Source organism: Pecten maximus, chromosome 4 (assembly GCF_902652985.1).
Source record: "Pecten maximus chromosome 4, xPecMax1.1, whole genome shotgun sequence".
In the NCBI taxonomy this organism is placed as follows: Eukaryota; Metazoa; Mollusca; class Bivalvia; order Pectinida; family Pectinidae; genus Pecten; species Pecten maximus.
This window is the reverse complement of record NC_047018.1, coordinates 31135003-31159465: the sequence shown is the minus strand read 5'-3', so window position 1 is coordinate 31159465 and position 24463 is coordinate 31135003. Positions and strand designations below refer to the sequence as shown.

Genomic DNA, 24463 nt, shown 5'->3' with positions numbered 1-24463 from the left:
ATACAAGTTATATATCATTGCTCGCGAAAAACAGCAAATGTTCAAAATGAAAATAAATGTCAGCTCATGTACATTAAAATCGGTATCATATTGATATACAATATATGTTTTATGTTAATTGTGCATCATAATTAGTTTGTTGATATTATGTTCAGTTTGAATGAGATTGAGATAAGCAATTATGTTCTATTATACAAAAGCTGTATTGAAATAAACGCCACTGATAACAAAAACAATCCGAAATCATAGTCGAGATTTTTCCAACAGTGGATTAATCTTTTTCATGTACTCACATTTTGTTTTGTCTTTTGTTTCACATCCTCGACAAAGTCATAGCTGGCTGCATCACGAGCACTCATTATATTGTTTAACTACTACAGGAATGATTTACCATTAATTTGCATATTCTGATGTAAAAGCTTCCTCCATTATCTACTTTGTACATGATAATAAGAATATTGTAAATGATACATTGATATAATGATAAATGATACATGAATTATACGATATTGGCCTTAGTTGATTATTTAATATATATTTGCAGAAGTAAAGGTAGCAAGTAGAGACGATTGACTTAATTAGAGTGACAATGGTGGTGGCGGCAACACAAATCTAGCAATAGCAGCTGTAGCTACAGCCTATGATGTTTATTATGTCAGGGTTGGATCTAATCCTTTTGTGTTTTAACTAAGTTGTGTAGTAATAGTAGTCGTCCTGGCTTGAACTGAAGGTACTGCTGATCTCCTGAACAATTGCTGAGAATTTCGGTCGTGCTGACTGTTTATCTTTCCAGCATTTCTTCATTAACTCGTAATGCCTGTATAAGACAAATTAGCGGTGTCCATTGTTTTGCATCTTTTTTGGGATAGTTACAAACTACATATAAATAATTGATATTTGTACTAGTACTTCATATTATTGTACAATATAATATAAACCTGCGTTTGGTAGCATTCTATGGAGATATATAAATCACACATAAATATGAACTACATGTACTTTTAAAGTTAACATGTTGCACATTGTATCTCAAACACTATAACCTGTGGATTATTATCTCAAAGTAAAAGGTTAGTTACATAAGCAACCAAAAAAAAAATGACTTACATATCTGCGCAATACTCTGGGCGACTCATACGGTAGCCATTGGTTACTTTGGTGGCAACGTCCATACTACGTAACCCTGGGTATGGTGTGTCACCTGTTTGTAAGGGAATAATCTTACATTCATAAATGTGCAAACTTTGATTGACACTATGTTAACCTGTACAAAAAGGGACAAAGCCTACAAATCAATCATTTTAAGGATTTTATAAACATTTAAAAAGGGACAAAGGATACAAATCAATCATTTTAAGGATTTTATAAACATTCCCTTTTGTAATATTGTTCCCGAGTACTAGAGAAGATCACCTCGTCACATTCTCCTTGTGCTTTTGAAGGAGTTTCCATGCAGATCTATATCTTTGTTTAAATGATTGCCCGCGTTTGATCGATTTTGGTTTGGTTATTACGTCAGTATTCTTTGTTGTAAATATATAGCTTGCTTAAGCAAAGAAATAAAACAACAGATATTCTAAAAATGATATTTCATTAACCAAACTGAAAATTTATATTGCATATTGCCCATGAAGAAATATTTTTCATTGATTCATATATACTAATTGATGTTTGTGCATAATTTATATCTGAACCTACTAAATAAATATTCCCGATATTGCTTATTTTCATCTTCCTCTACTGTATGTTTGCTTACACAAGATCATTCCTACATAGTCATAACCGACCTACCAAGTTTAAATATTTCCAACATCTTAATATGAATAACTGTGAGTGAGTATTCTTCTATATACCGTTTTCCAAGATAACTTCCGTAAAACAATTCCCTACCTACATAGATTAGTTATTTTCTATAAAGCCATACCCAACCTAAAACAAAAACATCTTCAATAAGCGAGACACAACATACCTACTGAAAAATTCATACTCAGCTATTACCTATATTTCGTCATATCGTACCTACCAAGGCTAAATATTTCCCATATCGCCATATCATACAGTACCTACAAGTACATTTCTTAATTAAGACTGAATATTGTTACATAGCCATATCTTACCTACATAGACTGAATATATCTAAAGAAATATTATACCTACCCAGACCGAATATTTTATATGTATATATCATAACTACCCAGACTGAATATGGTATGTGTATATATCATAACTATCTAGACTGAATATTTTATATGGATATATCACATCTACCCAGACTGAATATCTTATAGGGATATATCATAGCTATCTAGACTGAATATTTTATATGGATATATCACATCTACTCAGACTGAATATCTTATATGGATATATCATAACTACCAAGACTGAATATTTTGTAGAGATATATAATAAATACCCAGACTGAATATTTTATATGATATATCATACCTTTCCATCCATATTGAATATTTTATATGGATATATTTTATCTATCCAGACCGGATATTTTATATGGATATATCATATCTATCCAGACCGAATATTTTATATGGATGCAGCTGGATATCATACCTACCCAGACTGAATATTTCATGTGGATATATCGTAACTACTCATACTGAATATTTTATATGGATATATAACTACTACTCAGACTGAATATTTCATATGGATATATCATACTTACCCAGACTGCATATTTCTATTTAGCCATGTCATACCTACCAAGACTGAATATATATGGATATATCATAACATCCAGACTGAATATTTTATATGGATATATCATAACATCCAGACTGAATATTTTATATGGACATATCATAACATCCAGACTGAATATTTTATATGGATATATCATAACTACCAAGACTGAATATTTCATATGGATATATCATACTTACCCAGACAGCTTATTTCTATTTAGCCATGTTATACCTACCAAGACTGAATATTTCCCATAAGACAATTCCATAGGCCCACACATCACTCTTCAATGATGCCTCTTTTAATGACGTCATGCATTCTGGAGCCATCCATTTGATTGGCACCTTTTCCTGTTAAGAATTATGCAGTATATTTATGAACTATTTAAAACAATAGCTTATCCTGACATTACTGTGAACAAGGACATGCGATAATTCATTCCACTATTACGTTGTATTATGCGAAATGTAAAATTCCTTCTCCAAATTACTATGATTTTTTATTGAGTTTGGCTAGAATATGACAATTCAAAATTAATATAATGCCGTATCGTGGTATTCATGGTACTTGCCTTTCCTGCGTCACCATCTTGTTGTTCGGTTTCTTTCGTGGGTCCAAATCCTGCGACCTTGGCCTCCAGTGATGACGTGAGGAGAATATTTCTAGCAGCCAAGTGACGATGGATAATCTAAACATAATTTATATATATCTTATATCGTAATCTTGTAAACCAATGTATTTAGTCATCTATTGATAATGTCACTATCCTTAATGCTATGGTTCAGCATTGACGTGTTCTTGGACACTCAGCTTATAATTCATATATTGAAAAAATCAGGGAAACACTGGCAAATTGAGATATCTTTTATTCGTTTATATTTTTCTGATCAACTCCATGTCGAAAAAGAACAAATGATGTTATCACAGAAACATAACGATACTTTTTACATATATAACGTGTAATTGATGTGTAAATCCATAATGTTGTTCTACAAGAGTTGTCGATAGCGCACTCGTCTTTCATAAACGTAGCTTGACTATGATCCTTCCAGACTAGAAAAAATATAGGTTAAACCGACTTCATTGCGCTTAAGCACTCGGGTTTCATCTGGCACAATACGCTTTATTAACAGAGGTTGGTAGAATTTTTTGTAACCTATTTTTGATCTGATAACCAGGACCAGTGCTAAATTTCATACCTGTTTGGAGGCAAGGTAATTCATTCCCTTAGCTATGTCAAACGTCATGCGATACAAGGCATCTACTTCACTGTCTGTTACATTTTTTTTCTGATGCTGTAGCCACGTCCTCATCACGCCTGTCTCACACAACTCCAACAGCATGAATTGGCCCACCGAGGAAACGAGTATGAGTACATATATATAAGTTGTCTTCATTCGTCATTTGTGTTGCTAAGTTATAGCTAAGTCATAGGTGTTATATATATATACACCTATATTGTAACATTTCGTAGTATCATATTCATCGTATATTTACACATCTCAGTACAGTATTATTGACCATATGAAATCTAAAACCAATGGTTTGTGTGCTCATTGCTGGAATATCATACGGATGTGTGCGGTGTTTACACCAACAATGTATGCATTATAATGTTTATTACACAGCTTTTCATACAAGTACACCTAGCTGCAACTATTGTTATAGAGTGCATCATGTCTCCCGTGTTCGATGATAGACACACATATGTACTACAACGACGTACATGGTTTGTTGTCAAGCACTGCTCCGATGAACTGTATCACGTTGGCATGGGAACCGACTTTTGTCGCAAAAAAGTTGATCTTGGCGTTCATTACCAATTCATCTATTTCGGTATGTGATTCTGAAATATAACACCAAGGATTGAAAGTCCTGAGAGAAATCAATGAATTTAAGCACATAAATGTTCGTAAACATTATAGAACATACAATTGATGTTTTCCATGTTAGTGATAATTAGATACTAATCAAATGTTGTACTTGTGTTTTCTCAAGTGGCATTGTACATGCTATATGCTTAAATTGTTAGAATCAAAGCATTTGTTTCATCGTAGATTTTTGCTGCCCCATTGCATGATTCATAAGAGGCGACTAAATTTGGGATATTATCTGTTCTCTTTTTAATGTTTCTCATGGCACTGACTTACTTTTGAACTTTTTTGAGTGTTAGCCCCCGTGAGGATAGCCCTACAGATAGGGGTTAGATTGTAACAACAATGGATGAAGCACACAGCTCCTAGAAAATTCGACCACGTCAGTACTAAATGTGTAAAATACACGCTGTGTCTGACAACCATAGTTAATCGGAGACGGAAAGTGTTGATTGTGAATATATCAATTAAAATGAAAACTTAAAGGATATGGAACAAAAATGTTGCGTTGTTTCTTTTAATATTGTTAATTATACTGGTGTATTTACGTAGATTCACTGGAACTATATCATATTAGCAACCATTCCTCCCGTTGTTACTAACGTCGCAACACCTCCCGACGTTTAATTTTCTTCGTTTGGTATTTCAACGATTTGATATCAATATCAAGCTTGGACTTAAGAATATGTTTGTTGCCAATTGCGGGCATACTATCGTATACGCAGTCAAAACGAGGTACAATCCTTATACATGTATGTCTCCCTTTACACCACCTCACTTTTAGTCTATAGTTGAGCCTTCGCAGAAGAGGGCGTCCTTAAATGACCATATGACGTTAAGCAATACAAAACCATTTTATTTTTAAGTGTCTATAAAGACTTCTCTACATGGTGATAATGATTCAATAACAACAAAAACGTTTTTTTTTACGAAACGACCTGCCTATATAACATCACTAGTAAACAACTAATAATCCTTTCTCACCTTTTAGCACCTTAGCCACTACGATCTTTCTATTGTTCTTTTTGCAGTTTTGTGAAGCTTTAAAGATGTCGGCAAACCTTCCCGAAGTCATTTTTTCAACTAAGGACACCTGGTCGTGTTGTATCTCCCATGATTGGTGCTCATTAAACACCATTTGGCCGTACATATATACATCATCGTCTCCGACATCCGAATAAGCCAAGTTCTATTGGAAACAAATGTGAAGATATGTATATTTTAAAACATTTACTAATTTCTGCTACATTACATATTCCTGTTTTCAGTGTGGATCCTGCTTTCATTGAGATTATGACGATCCAGTGTTTTCAATTCAAATTTACAAATTGAATTCCGCACATGTCAGTAATGCTTGAACTAATCACATACGTACATGTATGTATAATTATTATGGTTATCACTTATTTACTATACAATTAAAATTTATTTTAAAAGAGCATGTAAGAAAAGGACAGGGAGACAGTATTTAATATATCATTATTAAGACTTGTACGTGAACCATGTTTAAAACATACAAAAGTAGCAATCACGACACGACTTAAAGCAATATTTTGACCATTTACCGCAAAAGACTTTCGATCGTTTTGTTTATTGGCAGTTTTATAATCTGAGTAGGCGTTCGATCGTCGGCGTGTGGTTGTTCGTCGCTGTATATGACCATATATGGACTCTTTGTAGCGGTTGAGTCTTCCTGTCCTCCAGAGCACAATCCCGGCAATAAGTAACCCAACGAGGACCAATATAACTTAACAAAAATGAAAAAAAAATTATAGCATGGTTCAATAGAAAATATCAAATGAAAAGATAGTTAAAATATTAGCCATAAAATTCTGTAGTTACATATATGCATGCATGTACTATAACTGCTACGTCTATAAACTGTTTAATTCAAAATGATAACTTTAAATAAATGTACTTATATTTTGCACCTAATATGGGCTACATATGTGTTAAATACAACAATAAGTTAATTGCCATTAAATATGGGCAATGCGCCCATACGTGCGTAACGTAATTTTCGTATAACAAGATACATATTTATATACACAATGCATAATTTTATTTACCCTTTTAACTACATACCTATAGAAATTCCGGCAATAAACCCAGCTGCCAGACCTTCATACTTTCCTAAAATAATAACAATTGATATAAAGCGTATTGAAAGACGAAAAACATATTTCAAAGAATGATTTAAATATTGCAAAAAAAATAAAAATAATAATCATTTGATATTAATGTATATACTAAGCTCTGTACTTACTTCAGAAACGTGCATTATTTACCTGTCGTGAATGTAATTTTGATGGGATCACTTCGCTCGTCTCCATACACGACGACAAATTGCGCAGTATATTTAGTCTCCGGGTCTAGGTCCCCAAGTGTGTAATACTTCGAGTCTTTGTGAATATGCATTGATTTTGTCTGTCCAGAAACGTTGTACATTAAAAGAATATCGGTTCGGTCGTAACAGCTCGGTCCCTGGCGCCACTGAAAATTCGCACTGTATGACGTTGTACCAGTTACCTCAAGATGCATTGGCCCAGAATCTGTCATCATTCCGAAATATTGAAAATATTTGATTTAGAAAATGACATTTTGTCTGACAGATGTTTCATTTGTCAATTTGCTTCCCTAATACGTAAAACTTGTAACCAAGTACAACATGAAATTGATTCCGGTTGAGTATCATGTACATTTCGAGCATACATGTATATACGAACTCAATAGTCTATATGGAAACGATATCACGATATTGTATTAAATAAGGATTTTATGAATGTACATTGTACCTGTTGCCCCCATTGCATGATCGTAAGAAGCGACTAAATTTGGGATATTATCTTTTCTCTTCTTTACAACTTTCTTCTTCCTAATGTCTCCCTTGACAATTCCTCACTTTTGGCCTTTAGTTGAGCGTTCGCCCCTGTGAAGAAGGCTTTGGGTTCTGTCCCCTGGCCGAGATATACCAGAGTCTTTAAAAATGGTAGTTACTGCTCCTGCTTAGCGCTCAGCATATTTGGAGTGGGACGACTGGTTCGCCCGTTGTCAGTATAATGTGACCGGGTGGAGTGTGCTGCTGGGTGTCTTCGGCAGTATGCTTCAGTGAGGTAGCACTATAAATCGGCAAAAGTTCCGGCCTATCACAAGGAGACTTAACACGAACATACCGCAGCCTCCCAAAACACACATACGCACTCACCACACACATACATGTCGCACGCACGGGAGGCCGTCTTAAATGACCTTAACTGTTATTAGGACGTTAAACTAAATAAACCAAACCAAACCAAAGTATATCCTTCGTTGAGTATTAACAAATGAGAATAAGAACTTACATTCCTCCATCCCATTCAAGGAAGTTAAATCGTCAACCTCGAAAAATAAAAAAAGGAATAAAGTTAAATGTAACTTTCATGTTTAAAAAAACTCTTTAATGTCAATCTGCCACGGTTCTATTATCTGTATTTGTAAACGGAACAGCGAGCATATTAAAAAAAATAAGTACCTGAAATCGTCCAAATGAACTTAACATTGCAGAATTAAAAACTTCGATGTCGATGTTTGTTACTTGTGCTGGAAGGTCGTCCTTAGGCACCTTAAACCAGCAGTTGTTGACCTCAAATTCATTATAAAAGTAGAAACATTCCCCAACAGAAGTACAAGCCCCTTCCTGAAGACTTGGTTTTCTCTAAATAACAGAAAAATAAGATATGATAAGTAACAGAATTATTTGCGTAATTGATATTTTCCTGTGGTGTCTTGGTGCGACATTTCCTGGTGTAGCAGGTATTGATACATACCTAAAATAGTTTGATTAATAAGACAAATGTCTCGTTAATTGTATCCCTGGAACATCATGTTTATATCGTCATAAGTATGTACATTGTACATATGTAGGATATTTCGATATAGATTTTGAAGGGGTTTCACTTGTATGAAAAAAACTCAGATTATCTAAACTGAGTCAACTATACTATTTTAAAAACTTTGTTTGATACTGATATTCTGACATTAGCGTAATATTCTCTTTACTATTGTTTCTTTTATATTTAGAATGTTTGTAATCTTTTGTGGTCTATTTGTGGTACGCTTTGCCAATTTTTATCTTATATTCATTTAAAGATGAAATGCTAAAAACCAAAATCATTATCATAGGTATCGGAGTCTTAGAATACATTACAAAAAGAGCCGATATTAATAAAAAAAATCAATTTTCCTTACTTCAGTTATATTATTAATAACAAAAATCTAATTTCCTTACTTCAGTTATATTTCCGTTCTCACTTCCGGAATGAAACACTTTTTCTGAATCATTAGCAGTTAATTTCCATTTGATTAGCCGTATTCCACTGTGTTTGTCAGACGCCAGAATCGAAATTCTACAATAACAAAAGCAATTGAATTGATTTTCAAATCTATTTCCTTGTTTATCAAAGATTGTTACCTTGCGAATTGTAGTTGCCCTAAATATTTTCTTCATTTCCCGCCTTGTTATCAAATATTACAATAAATAAATCTCCAAAAAGGCACGTCATGATAAAAAAAAAAAAAAAAAAAAATCCCCCAAAAAATTAAAAAAAATCATCCTTATTTAGAGTAAGACTTACCTACTAGCGAATGGGAACGTTGAATTACGTATGTTTTTGAGGAATATGGGCTGTTCGATAACCGGTGGTGACGAGTCGGCATTCAAGAGTATAGCGTCTGTGTCACTGTTGTTTACAACATCAAAAACACGCACCCATATACGTATTGAATCGCCGTCCTGTCGGGGGACGTTTATAGATGTGCTCTCGTTCAGATACCCAGCTACGGTTTTCCAGCCATCCGTAGGAGTTTGAGTTATGGTCGTTCCCCCATCTTTGTCACGCTTAAAAGCCGTTTCTACACGTACGATTCCGTGTATATTGTTGATAGGCTGCATCATGCGGGAACCTTCATTGTCATCCAGACCTGGTTTTACGCACCGATGTAGAATTCCATTAAATAAATCCGACTTAAAAGGAGAAACTCGTGTAAGAAGTTTCAGGTTCACATGTTCCTGGTTAATAAAATGGTTAGCCCAACTTAAATGAATTGGCGCACCTAGAGTACTTTCATTTTGCAATGTTGATATCCATATGTGTTTGTCTCCAACGGACCCGTATATGCTCATGTTATTATCGTTTATAGAAATCTGGGAAGAGTTGTCGTACAGGAATAGTCGTCTGGCATACAAATTATTACTGGCCTTATCCGCAACCTCCAGTAGAATCGTATACATACCGATGGTATCAGGCGTGTAAATAGGGAATGTTTCGCTTATGTTCACGTGTTCTGTGAACAAAGAAACATTTGTGTTAGATTCGGTTAACTCCCCTGTCCTGCTGTCTGGCTTAAGTCTGTACACGTAAACTGTATACATATTGACACCGGACAGATCGTCAATCCAACCACCCCAAGTTATTGTGACTGGCATCTGTAATAAATAAGAAGTTAATCATGATGCCTTTGGTAAAGTTCTGCATTTTTTCCGGTCGTCATATTCCGACAGATCAAAATATTGGTAAATTCAGGGAAATACTAATACATAAACATTATATTTTTATCTGGTTTTGTGAAGCAAAATGGGCGATATATGAAAGAAACGAACAAGGAACAAGTAGCCAAATAATTGCAATTGGTTTTTGAGTTTATATTTGATGTTTATATATAAACGTTTTGCCTTGAATTATCTTTGTTGAAGAACGGAAGAATTGTAAAAGATTTTTCATTTAATTTCGAATGTTCTATAATTATCAAAGAAAAAAATCGCGGTTTTTCTTTTTACTGTTCGAATATTTATAACAAAATTAGTGTGGACCGATATAATAATGTAAACGAATTCTTATTCAAAATAGAAACACGAGGACTAAATACGAAAAAAAATTAGAGTGGAGACATTGAAACCTACATGGAGGAAACGACCAGGTGAATATTTTAGGGTAAACGTCAATTAATTAATAAGGCACACTCTCAAAATGAGAACAGGTTGTTGACTACAGAAAAAAATATAAAATAAAATTCGAACACGTCTGCGCTAACGTTATACAAACGAAAATATTTTTTTAATATTAGTAGTAAACATAAATAATTGTAGGCATTTATTTCTTTCCGTTTGAACTAAATAACAATGAAAGACAAAGCAAGTGCATGTTAGACTTTAAACTGTTTATAAGCGTAAAACAAACAACCAAACAAAAAAGTTAAGGCTTAAGCGCTTCGAGGTATTGTATAAGACGTACGAAAGCAGATTAGAAAATTGAATTAATCACTGTTAATATTAGCTCGTTGAAATTACAAATCTAGAAGTTATTTTTCTGCAGTTTGCCTATTGGTCTCCGAATGATCTCCCTTTATGTAAAGTATTCATGAATTAAAGGTTTTACTTTCTGTTCTGTCCCAGTTACACATTCGGCAGGAGGGAAAGTGTATGATGTCTTCATCCATGCCAAATTTACCTTACTTATGTCATTAGAGAGGTGAAGCGGAGATTCATTATGAACACAGCTCTTGTTTTCGCTACAATGTCTTGGTGAATGAAAGTCGAACATATACTGCATTTTTTTCGTGGATGTTCTCCCTACAAAACGCTCTGTGTTCTCAAGATGATGAGTGTTTTGATTCAATATATGCCTGTATCCACCATTCGTTGCGGTTACTGTGACAGTCAAGCTGAAAAATAATATTAACATTTATATCTTTTATGTAATCATTTAAAAAGACAAAATGAACGTCAAATGTACTGTAACAGACAGAGCCTTCCGTGTAGTACATATACTGTTACCGACATTTTCAATATTAACTCTGTCACAAGTCAGAATGAAAACGTTACCTAAAGGAAACATACATGTGAAATATACTTATGATAAGCAGAATTTTCTTCATGAAAAAAGAAGATTCCCAACTTATTCACATGACTACATGCTCCCCTAATTTAAGTTGCATTTCATTTTGAAAATTATATTTCGTTGAGCATGTATTACGTGGATTACGTCATGTAAAATTTGTGATGTTAGTTTACGAAACTATTATGATATTAATATATAAATATATGTTTTCTTGTATAACGTTTGCGTTACATCTGCAATAAATGTTGAACTATCTGAATGTTTTATTCAAAATCATGTTTATAAATAGAGCTTTTATATATATAACAAAGAATACTGACACAAAGCGAAACCATAATCTAATAATACAGGAAAGTATGATCATACTTATCGCCATGCTCCAATAACCAGTTAAAATTTGTATCCGTGATGTTGCATTCCAGCCTGTGCTTTATATCAGAGGTTCTAGGAAAGCCTTCACAATTGTAGTGTTTTGGTTGGATTTTGGATACCACATTTTGACCTTAAAAGTAATACAGTGACTGGTAATTTGGTTTATATGGCCTATCGTCAGCATATTGTGTAAATGTATTAAGGGTGCGTCATAGTGATTCATTCATATCAGAGTCAACAACTATGATTAATCTCATCATTTTAAAACAGCAAACCTTGCTTACAAATCAAAATCGATAAACCGATGGAAAAATGTCAACAAAAATATAAATTTGCAGAGACTCCTGGAAAGGTACAAGGGGGAAAAAGTGAGGGTATTCTTGTTATTATTAGTCTTAAGAACATTTAAATCTCACAATATCTTCAAAACAACATTATTATTTCCTTCAGTAAGCAAATACAGCGGGGAACAATTACTGCAATGCATGTATATAAAATAAGTTTTTCTGTGATGAGGGCTAAACATTCGATATTTACGAAATCAATCGAGACAGACAGATATGATTTACATGGAAAAGGACCCTAAGAGTTCACCAAACTCGGCCTTCCTATTTTGTTATACTAGTCTTCCCTTCTTTGTAAGAAATGAACAACTTCAAGAAAACAAAGAGGCTAAAGATTCAATTCTCTTCATTTCCTACATACAGGAACATCCTTTATTTGGGACGAATTGCTAGGTGTCAGTAGATCTCGTAAAATAGGTATATTAACTGTTTCTTAAAGGACATACTCTGTTGCTGGGATAATTCAGTGAAAGAAGTTACCTACTATATACTGATACTTGTGGAGGACAACATAGGAACAAGTTCATGGCTAGTGGCCTATTGCATGCAATTGAAGCAAAATCATCTAGAAGAATATACCAAAAGGTTTTTGAATCGTGACCCTGATTCTTTTCGTTGAGCTTTATATAGATAGCGCAAAGAAAAACACTCCAGTTCATAACCCAAGTTAGTTGACAACTTTTATTGCCATGGCAATTAGAAACAAGCCTTAGTTCTATTAACATACAAAATGCCCCTAACAAAGTACAATTTGATGTTTGAAATAAATTGTTTCACAGTTTTGCAACAATAGTTGAATGATAATGCCTTTTAGAAGATGAAGCCTACTAAGTTTTAGAGAGGTTGCTTGAGAAATGTTGGAGCAGATATCCAGACAAGATTCAACTTAAACATGTATGAGAACGACCCTTGGACAAGATTCAAATACTGAAATGAATAAAAGGCAATGTTGATAAAGCCGAGACAATCAAACAAATTGGTCAAAACTCGTTAAATACTGACATGCTAGTGACTAAGACTATATTCGGTTTTACCAAGCAGAAAAATGATAACATAAATTTGTACCCAATTCCTTAATGAAAGCTAAGATTAGTCACAGTATCAGTAAATAATTTTGACATTGTTAATACAACAAGGTTCTATCTCACAAGAACGCACCTTTTTGTTTTAAACTTCAAAGTAACTATACACAAGGTTCTTTCTCACAAATTACCTTGATTAACAGGTTTGCTTATGATATACACTGCCCTCAAAAAGTTCTGATACACTTGGAACGTTTATATCGAATGACTAGCCAAAAAAATGTAATAACAGTAAGATAGTCCATTTGTAAGTGACGATGGCAAATTATTTGATAAATACCCCACTTCTTTGAAGTTGCAGGTAGAGGGAATGGAGGGTCCTAATTTCCATAATGTTCAAAAATGAATAAATAATATGGGTTTTGTTTACTGACACAAATAAAAGTAATTGTTTGAAATTGATATTAACAAGAGGAACATTTCCAGAACATTGTAACAAAACATATGCACTGTTGCAAAATGAACATGAACATTTGAAATCATGAAAAAAATATCCAAAGAAGTTATGATTCTAACAAATTGTAATAAAGACTTCGAGATTAACTTCGCTGTATTCTACGTAATAATTGTAACAGGACTTTTGGAAGCAGTGCATGCTTTGAATTCTTATCTTGATATTGACCTAGCCCATGTATTATAAAATAATTATTGATAAATAATTGAAACTTTTTTTCATTTACTTGCCATTATGATTCAAAACCGTCAATCGCTGTTTTCACATAACTTAAAAAACAATTGCTCTAATGGTAACGTGCACAACATTTACGTTGACCTGGTCAGGTGCTACTTAAATAAATAAATATGAGTGACGTAGTTAGTTTACCTGGCCGTGTAATTTTGTTTAAGTTCAACTGTGCGTTAGCATCCACAATACCAAATGCATAGTCCTGGATATAACGGCTATCGGGCAAGTTGTGTATATATGGCGAGAAGTCAGCTTCGAAGTAGATATTTATGATGTTGTAGTCATGCTGATTTACCCAGATCAAATCTATCATGTGGTTATCTGGGGACGAAGAGTCTGTCATGAAACGGTACATTTCCTTTCCGGAAGACCTTTCCTTCATAAGAAGAAAGGCACTGCATCTTAACATTGTAGGTGACGCTTGCACTGCAATAAAACTGTGAAGGTTAGTGAAATACGTGCATTCGATTAAGAAGCGGCTTGTAAATCAGAATACCTTTAGCGCGCATAATATTACACTTGAAATGACATTTTGGAAATTCTGTTAGTTAAAGATGCTACACTCCTGACAGCGTATAAAGGTATAGTCACTAAAGTGCATACAAATGCAATCAATTTTATGCAAGCATATCTAAATAACACAAACAAATAAAAATACAAATAAGAGGGCCCCAAACATTATCGCTATAAATACACCAAAACAACAAAATGTGGAGCCGTAGCACGATATTATTTCTTTGTGATGCTATTAATTATTAATCGATGAAATAAGAGGTAATTATCAAACTGATGAATGGTTGTAATAGCGTAACACATGTTATGATATGTAGAAAACAAATCAGATGATTTGTCGATTATTTATCACATACTATTCCACCTAATGTCAACATCTTATTCAAATTTACAACTTCAATGTAAAAATAATGTATTGATAATTCTTAAAGCCACATACTCCCGACGAAATATATATCAATGTTAACATTTTTAGCTTTTTACAGTTTTAGGACTTGATAGATATCTCACAGTTTATCATGAATCAGAAACTGAAAGAAAATGTGTATTTCTGAAAGTATGCGAGGAACTCCAAAAAATAATAACTATGGCTGCCGGAGCAAGTTTCTCTGAAAATAAGTCCCACCATGCAGCGGTGGGGGTAACAGTCCATACAAAATGGCGGAACGCCGAAAGTGTGGACCTGCGAAAGCGCAGACAGAATTTGCCAAAAAAAAGACGCAAATGTGAGTGGAATCGGCAAAACCCGAGTATTTCCCTAGGAAAAAGGAAATGATTCGTTGGAACTTAGCGAGAGAAGAAAAGGGAATAGACTCGAATTCCAATTTTGCCGGACGTCTATTGGATTGCTGGTTAGCTTTTGAACATTGTCAACTTCACCGATCTAAAATTCTATCGATGTTTTGTTGTATGCATATTGCTACATTTTAAAATTAAAAATATGTAAACAACGGCCATGTTTGGTTTATGTGCAGTGCACGTTGTTATAGCCTCGTTCTCGGCTCCGTGACAAATCTCGCGATAAATATAAATGCAGTTATTGTTATACACTGATGTCTCAAGAAGCGTCCAGACCAGTGGTCATATTAATGTTAGAATAACGTGAATGAGTATCATAGATTGCCATTAATACATGCGTGCAACTACATGTAGAATTTTAGGTTGTTTGGGAGTATGTGGCTTTAAGTAAAATTACTCATGATCGCATTAATGTTTAGATAAGTGCAAATTTCTATGTTTATGTTAGATATTAAATTAAGATTGATCAAGTTTATCGGAAAATAGATGAGCAATATATAAAATGCACCCTGTTTAATGACATTTACTTGTTAGGCAAGTTCCTCCGCTAAATCCATTCTGACATTGACAGTTAGACGGGCTGTGACATATTCCAGGAAAACAAGGTTTCAAATACGAGCAGGTAACTACAACAGAAATGATCGAGGACATATACGCATATGTAAGAAAACGTTTTTGAACAAGAAACGAATCAGAACTATTCTTAATGCCATTTGCGTACTTTAACATTCTGAAAAAATGATATTTGAATAATGGTCTTGTCGTAAAAACCTACTACCAATTGTAAGGTAAAACAGTGTGCGATATCTCAGTAGTGACTGTGTAAACAGTTACTATACATCGAGTGGTTAATGCACATGCTATTAATTTCACTCTAGTTAAAAGCTAAAGCGACGTTTGAAATTAATACTACACATATAAAATACATGTGGTGGAACTTATTTCTGTCACATAAATATTAGTCGTTCAAAAAAAAGGTTTGAACATGCATTCGTTTGTTGATCTTTGGGCACAAATGACCATGCCCTTTGACTCAGGGACTTAGATCGTTCGTCAGTTGACTTCGTGTTTATTTCCAAACAACTTTCCTTCCTTATGGCAGGGAAAGCTTCCCTTAAATGGTCAAAGCTGTTAATAGTACATTAAACAATAAAATACTGGCTTGTAAGTCGTAACATTGGTCATGCAAATTTGCAACTTATGGAAACAGATAGAAAACTAGTACCAACACCATGCAAAATGTAGTGTCAGTAGTTATGTGAGTCACGACCTTTACACAACAGTATAACTATATTGTAATTGATATCATTGAATCAGGATTAAACTTCTATATTCTATGTTCAAACGAAAACTCAGACACTTTGGCTTAAAATTTCATTCTCCATTGCAAATCTAGATATTTTGATCACTGGTGAGGGCAATGTTGATATGCTAACCACTTAGCAAACCTCACATCCTCATTGATTATTTACAAATCATAATTCAAAAAGATTGGTTAACTGACCTACAACAATTACTGAGAATTATTATATTGACGTAATCCTCACAAAACACTGCACCATAATAAAGCAATGCTGCAGGAACTCAATTCTGATGTGGCCAAGCTTCAATATTTGGCGAAATATACTATTCTTCTTTTAATTTAAAATTCCCGCGTTTCGCAGAATAGCGAGAATTTACTGTCCTATGTCTTTCGCGCGCGATATTTAGCGCGTGTAAGGTGTGCTAGGTAGGGCAGCCAATCAGAGGCTGAGTACGTGTAAGATAGTCACGTGAGGGTACACAGGCGCTCGGGCGAAGTATATCGTTGTGTAGTTATTCTAGCCGCGGACTTCTAGGTCGTGACATGGAGCCGGTAAGCCAACAGCAGACCATGCTGTCACAACTGGAAGCAATGCTTTCTTCGAAGTTTAGCTGCCTTCGTCAGGAATTACAGGACAGCCAGCTTGATTTTTCGGAAGCTCAGCTTTCGAAAATAGCGGAAATGAGCACTGACGCACACAATTTCAAGCGGAAGGGTAACGAGGAGCAATACAAGTTGAACTCTAAAGTAACTTTTAAACTTCAAGAGGGTCAGAGAGCCTTGCAGGACAACCCAAATTCAAATAGTTTCACACAGCGGGCAACAGAGAAGATATCTGAAGGTATGGAGCTTTTAAGTCACAGGCAAAAGCTGATTAAGCTGGCGGATTCCTCCGAAACGGGCTGGAAGGTAGTGGAGGAGTACGAGTCGAACGCGCTCGCGTCAGACTCCGAGGATGATAAAAGATTATTCGCGCGGAGAACAGGGCACAGCGCAAGGCAAAAAATCAGCGAAACGTCAGAGGAAGACGTTTTCACCCGTATGGAGCCCCGCGACAGCAGGCGACGGAGCAGCGGGACGTACACGTGACAAAACAAGCTACGCTTCTCCAGAGACCAGGACTGTGTTTCGGCTGTGGGAAGCCAGGACACTGGAGGGCCGAATGTCCGAGGTTGCAGTCGGCACAAGGACTTGATAATAAGATAAGTGCAAGCGTAAATGTTGACGATGATATTACAGGTGATAATGCATGTAGCTCAGTTTGTTTGCAGCTTAGTTCGCATAATAGCCACGTGCTTTCAACGGACGAGGTTGCGGGGTCAAAGGTTAGGTCACCATTAGGAAGGTTGAGGAAGGCGATTCATGAATGGGAAGGCATTGGTGCGTGTCCGGTTGTAGTAGACATTATAAGGTCAGGGTACACCCTACCGTTACACTCTTTGCCTAGCGATGTTTTTATATCTAATAGCAAGTCAGCTAGGGATAACAAAAAGTTTGTTGAGGAGGAAATAGAGAGTTTGCTGAGGAAAGGTTGTATTCGAGAGGTATATGTTAAACCAGTTGTTGTTAATCCACTTACGGTAGCTGGCAATAAGGAAAAGTTACGCCTGGTTTTGGACTGTCGGCATGTCAATCCGTGTTTATATAAATTCGCATTTAGATATGAGGACGCTTCAGTTGCGTGGGACATGTTTGGTAAAGGAGATTTCCTATTCACTTTTGATTTGAAATCTGCGTATCATCATGTGGAGATTTTCCGGAACATCAAACTTATCTAGGGTTTTCTTGGTTTTTTGACGGGAGATTGAGGTATTTCGTATTCCGTGTATTGCCGTTCGAGTTGTCGACGGCGGGGTACGTTTTCTCAAAGGTACTAAGAGAGATTGTAAAGCACTGGCGATCAGGAGGTCATAAGGTCATTATGTATTTGGACGACGGACTGGGAGGTCACAGTGACAAAGCACAGGCATCGTTGATTAGTGCTGGCATTCGTAGGGATTTAAGCAGGTTTGGCTTTTTGATAGCGGAAGAGAAATGTTCTTGGGATCCGATTCAGGAGGCTACGTGGCTTGGTTTACTTTGGGATATGACAGAAGGCGTTGTTTACATAACGGAGAAAAGGTTGACGAAGTTGGAGGTTTCACTACATGCAATTATAGACTCTGTATCGGTAGGCAGGTTAGGCGTGTCGGCGAGAGTTCTGGCTGGCGTTGTGGGTCAGATTATTTCTATGAACGTGGCCATGGGGTCTATTGTCCGTTTGATGACCAGGTATATGTATACATGTGTGTTGGCAAGAGCGGGTTGGGATACAGTGATATATATCAGTAAGGAGGCTCTAGACGAGTTGAGATTTTGGTCCGGAAATGCCCGGAGTTTGAACGGCAGGCAGATCGGTCAAAAATACAATCATGACTTAGCTGTTTATAGCGATGCTTCGGCTATTGGTTACGGTGGCTATGTATTACAGATAAATGAAAGTGAGGTTGTTGGTGTATGGTCAGAAAGCGAGACAAAGGAGAGCTCCACATGGCGGGAATTGGAGGCTGTAGTGAGAATGCTGAGGCATTTTATGCAAGGCCTGGTAGGGCCATGCCTGGAAGGGCGTAAGATATTATGGTTCACAGATAGCCAAAATGTGGCAAGCATTATACGAAATGGCAGCAGGGTGAGCGAGCTACAGGTGAAAGCTAGACAGATCCGTGACATATGTGTTGATGGGGGATTTGAATTGGTCACTTCGTGGATACCCCGGGCTGAGAATCAGTTGGCATATCGGTATAGCAAGGCAGGAGATAGCGATGACGGGTATTCGTGATGAAGTATTTGTAGAAATGAACGAGATATGGGGGCCGTTCACTTTTGATAGGTTCGCTTCGGCGTATAATGCGAAGTGCGAGATGTTCAATTCTTGTTGGTGGTGCCCTGGCACGGCGGGTGTAGACGGTTTAAGCCAGGTGTGGTCAGGGTATAACAATTGGTTAGTGCCACCTCCACGGCTGATACCTAAAGTAGTCAATAAACTTTTGGATGAACGCGCACGGGCGACTCTGTTTATCCCACATTGGGTTTCCGCTCCCTTTTGGCCAGTGGTTTCACCCAGTAGGGGTCGCTTCGCTCGTTTCATTATCGATTATCGTTTCCTAGGGTACGAATCGGTGGTGAAAGGAAAGGGAAATAATGGGGTTTTTGGAGGAAGTAAAGTTTTACGTATGCTGGCATTGAAAATTGATTTTGACTAGAGGTCTATATTTGGCTGTTTCCATTCCACAGGTTTAGGACTTCAAACCCGGATAGAGGATGAGATGCGGGCGGTAGGGCCGGTTTCCCAAAATATGGAGCAGCTGGCTAAGACCATGGCGGGATTTGTTCTGCACTCTAGAGCGGATAAGACTGTGGCTAAGTATTACAGTGCTTTTCCAAGATGGCAACGTTTCATTGCCCATGAGGGGGGGTTGTGCGCTTCCCGCACAGCCTATACATGTGTCACTGTATTTAACACATCTTTTGGAAGCCGGGAGTTCGTACAGTGTTTTGGCTGCAGCCCTGTATGCCATCAAATGGGCACATAGTATAAGCGGGGTGTCGGATCCAACGGAGAACGGTTACGTGAAAAGTCTGATAGAAGCGTCAAAACGACAGGAACGTCCACCGCGCGTAAAGAAAGACTGTGTTACGTCTACCCACATTATAGAGCTCTGTAGGATTCACAAGGACAATAACGATCTTTCGGTTATTAGAGACTTGGTTATGATTGTGCTTGCATTCTCAGGTTTTTTAAGGTACGACGAGTTGAGTGCGTTGAGAGAGTGTGATGTTTCCTTTCATGATACTCATATTAGGCTCATGATCAGAAAAAGCAAAACGGATCAATATAGGTTTGGAAACGAGTTGGTGATAGCTAAAGGTGTGACAGAGGCATGTCCGTTTACGCTAACGCAGAGATACTTGCTATTATCAGGAAACGCCGGTCCAGATTATTTTTTGTTTCGGCCCTTAGTGCGCGGGAAATCTACGTGTAAATTAATATATAAGAATAAAGCGCTGAGTTATACGCGGGCTCGGGAATGCATAGTTAAGAGGCTTAAGGAAGTTGCAGGCGGTCTCAATCTAGGTTTGCATTCGCTCAGGGCAGGTGGCGCTTCTGAAGCAGCGAATAATGACGTCAATGAGAGATGCTGGAAGAGGCATGGCCGCTGGAGGGGTGATATGTCTAAGGACGGTTACGTGGCAGACTCGTTGACTCGCAGGTTACAAGTTACTCAGCAGTTAGGTTTATAGATAGGCAATTTCGTTGACGTAAGATTTTGAGTATTAAATCAATATTAATAGCGTTAAGCCTCGTTTTCCCGTTCTTTTCAATCTATCGTATCGTCCGCTCGGCTCAAATGCACATAGTGGTTGTGTTGTTCTGAAATAGGGTATGCAGGAGATTATAGAGGACTTTAAAATTCCCGCGTTTCGCAGAATAGCGGGAATTTACTGTGCTATGTCTTTCGCGCGCGATATTTAGCGCGTGTAAAGTGTGCTAGGTAGGGCAGCCAATCAGAGGCTGAGTACGTGTAAGATAGTCACGTGAGGGTACACAGGCGCTCGGGCGAAGTATATCGTTGTATAGTCATTCTAGCCGCAGACTTCTAGGTCGTGACAAACTTTCATTCAATATTGTTGTATATATTGTTACGGAAGAGTAATATCGTTTCGTAGTTTGTTTTGCATTATAATACCAGGCATTTTGTTTTGTTAGAAATCCCAGCATTTATTAAGAAACCTGAAGCATAAGAGCTGGTGCACCTCCTTTCTCCGTTAAAAGAAAAAAATAACGGTTTTAAGGTTGGGTGGCTCGCTTGGTTTTTCATATTGTATTATTAGTAAATGGAGTGCGTGAGAGAGTTAAGAATTTACCGATGGTTTGTATACATGAAATTGTGTTGTATATATTTGGAATGTTTTGATTGATTAAACGCCGGCTCTATCGTCCGCTCGGCTCAAATGCACATAGTGGTTGTGTTGTTCTGAAATAGGGTATGCAGGAGAATATAGAGGACATACATATACTACAATAGAACTTTTCTATATGGTGTATGAAATAAACAACAATGACTAATCTATTTCACTGAAAAGAAAGCAATTTCATATTTCATAAAACTGTACTCATACGACCATGTCATTGATCTTGTTTCAGGATAATGTACAATCTGAGCTCGATAATTAATAGCTCAGATAACCACCTTATCCGCCCTAGGTCGATATTGGTTGAACTTAGCTCTATACATCATAATATCGATCGAAAAAAGGGTCACATTCCTTTTAAAACAGTTCGGTATCGAACCAGAGCTTAAAATGTTATTCATCGTATTAGCTCCCATACCGTTGGAAGCCCGTTATCGACATCGTCCCTTTAGAAATTAGTTTTGAACTTAACACAATGGTAAACAAATTGGAGTTCCAGTGGTGTTTTTGATAAGGTCGAGGTCACTCTTACTTTCTTTAGCAACATCCAGTATGCCTGTTCATAGTATGCCTGTTCCATAATATTTACCACAGTACCACCGCATATATATGTATCGATATGTTTATCTAATAGTCAACATGTTTATACAATAATCAAAGAGCGGAAAACACAACGCATTGTGGTAGACATATCTTTACACTCAAACTACTTACTTTGCGAACAGGTATTTCCGATAGTACCATGAAGACATTTGCATTGGTTGGGAGACACACATTGTCCCTGGTTAACACATGGAGGTGAGCAGATGGCTAAAACACGATCATACTATTCAAATTTCATCAAATTTATCGAATGGAAGTTTAGTATTGTAATTCTTAAGTGACTCAGCAATACTATTCAGACAACTTTGGTCTACAAAAACGAAGCAAGACGATTATAACTGTTGTTATTTAGAATTGAACTGTTATGGAATGAATCATTTCTATTTTTGATACACATTTATTAATATAATTTCGGGTATTGTAGATAGTAGATTTCGAAGAGATAGGATACACAACAAATATAAAAGTTAAGCATGTACCAAATATATCACAATAAATATTTTCTTCAAATAAACGAATATATACTTATATGTATGCATTGGTATATATTAGTTTCTGCATCCAGCATAGAAAAGAATGTCTTGGCAGACACAGAAAACCAAACAATGATCTAATGATGTGAAGGATATCTGAATTCCTTAGCTAGATTTGTTGTTTATATCAACACCAAGCATATGGTATGGAAACGAACCTTCAAACAATTCAACGATTGCAGATTCAAATTTTTCAAATGGTTGTAGATAAGAAAACATAAATTAATATTTTAGGATATAGACGGTATGATTGATACTTAAGACAAACAATCTTCGATATAAAATGTAAAATGTGATAGTTTACAAATGGAATTACACCCGTCCATTAATTTATAATGTTTTAATGTATACATACGGGTATTACAACCGGATCCAGTGTACCCAATACAACAGCGGTACTTATACTCTTGTCTATACCTGGTCACCCATCTGTGTTTCCAACTGAAAGAAGAAAGTTTGTAAATCAGTCCTTTTATAAAGAAAACTATTTTTTACTTACTGACGCATAAAACATAACTCGTATGCTTACATTTCTTGCTTGATTTATGTTTTAATTTGATCCATGCATTTATATGACCATATTGTATTTCGAAAGAATCAAGACAAAGTAAAAGTACTGCCACGCCGTAACCCTGCAGGTAGGGCGTAAGAATAGTATCTGCTGCCCACATTGCATGATCGTAAGAGGCGACTTAACTTAGGATCTTATCTTTTCTCTTCTTTCTTATCGGCTTTCTTTTCCCTAATATCTCCCTTGACAATGCCTCACTTTTTTACTTTAGTTGAGCGTTCGCCCCTGTGAGGAAGGCTTTGGGTTCTGTCTCCCGACCGAGACATACCAGAGTCTTTAAAATGGTAGTTGCTACTCCTGCTTAGCGCTCAGCATATTTGGAGTGGAACGACTGGTTCGCCCGTTGTCAGTATAATGTGACCGGGTGGGGTGTGATGCTGGGTGTCTTCGGCAGTATGCTTCAGTGAGGAAGCACTATAAATCGGCAAAAGTTCCGGCCTATCACAAGGAGACTTAACACGAACATACCGCAGCCTCCCAGAACACACATACGCACTCACCACACGCATACATGTCCCACGCACGGAAGGCCGTCCTTAAATGACCTTAGTTGTTAATAGGACGTTAAACAAAATAAACCAAACCAAACCAAACCAAACCAAACCAAACTGTCAAGCCGACAGTTTTTTTTTTTTATTAAATTTTGGCTTCGTTTTATCTTTTTAGCTCACCTGCCAGAAGGGCAAGTGAGCTTATGCCGTGATGCGGCATCCGTCATCCGTCCGTCCGTCCGTCCGTCCGGCGTCAACTTTTTCATTTAAACAACTTCTTCTAAACAAGAGGCTCAATGGACCTGTATCACCTGGCTCTACAGCAAATCTGAAGTTGATTTGAGGTCATTTCTACAGATACTATGCTGATTGCAACTTTATTCAAATATCAGTGTAAACTAATAATAAATGACCTTGACTTTCATTCAAGGTCACATGGGTCAAATAGGCTATGACCTTAAAACGATTTCTTCCCAATAACCAAGAGGTCGAGGGACTTGGTATTGGGCCTGTAGCATGCTAGGGTGAAAGGCTACAAAGTTTGTCAAATGAATGACCTTGACTTTCATTCAAGGTCACAAATTTCAAATAGGCTAAAATCTTTTAACTATGATTATGCGATAGCCAAGTGTCACAAAGACGTGATATTAGGCCAATAGTATGCTGGAATGAAGGACTAGAAAATGTATTTATAAAGTGGTTATCAGCATAGTATCTGTAGAAATGACCTCAATCAACTTCAAATTTGCTGTAGAGCCAG

At 36.5% G+C, this 24463-nt stretch overlaps 1 protein-coding gene across 1 annotated transcript; it reads right to left on the bottom strand.

Moving 5' to 3' along the window:
- On the bottom strand, positions 1 to 23930 carry LOC117326497. The gene is made up of 21 exons (XM_033883249.1): positions 23884 to 23930; positions 22997 to 23082; positions 22220 to 22315; positions 14077 to 14364; positions 11822 to 11957; positions 11066 to 11279; positions 9194 to 10044; positions 8848 to 8965; positions 8092 to 8274; positions 7922 to 7958; positions 6869 to 7132; positions 6666 to 6713; positions 6146 to 6327; positions 5565 to 5769; positions 4433 to 4552; positions 3906 to 4060; positions 3252 to 3394; positions 3114 to 3117; positions 2942 to 3056; positions 1108 to 1201; positions 1 to 817 (listed from the first exon to the last, which is right to left on the bottom strand). The coding sequence occupies exons 1-21, from the start codon at positions 23928 to 23930 to the stop codon at positions 688 to 690; spliced, it is 3516 nt and encodes a 1171-aa protein (XP_033739140.1). The 3' UTR covers positions 1 to 687.
- Positions 23931 to 24463: the final 533 nt, after the last annotated feature.

What these genes read in the sequence shown, in the direction of transcription:
- LOC117326497 (XM_033883249.1), bottom strand. Translation starts at nt 23,930, where the DNA reads ATGACGGATGCCGCATCACGGCATAAGCTCACTTGCCCTTCTGGCAG. An exon ending in AAACAAAATTACACGGCCAG is followed by an intron (nt 11,958 to 14,076) that starts GTAAACTAACTA and finishes ATTACTTTTAAG; the next exon opens with GTCAAAATGTGGTATCCAAA. An exon ending in TTATTGGAGCATGGCGATAA is followed by an intron (nt 11,280 to 11,821) that starts GTATGATCATAC and finishes ATTATTTTTCAG; the next exon opens with CTTGACTGTCACAGTAACCG.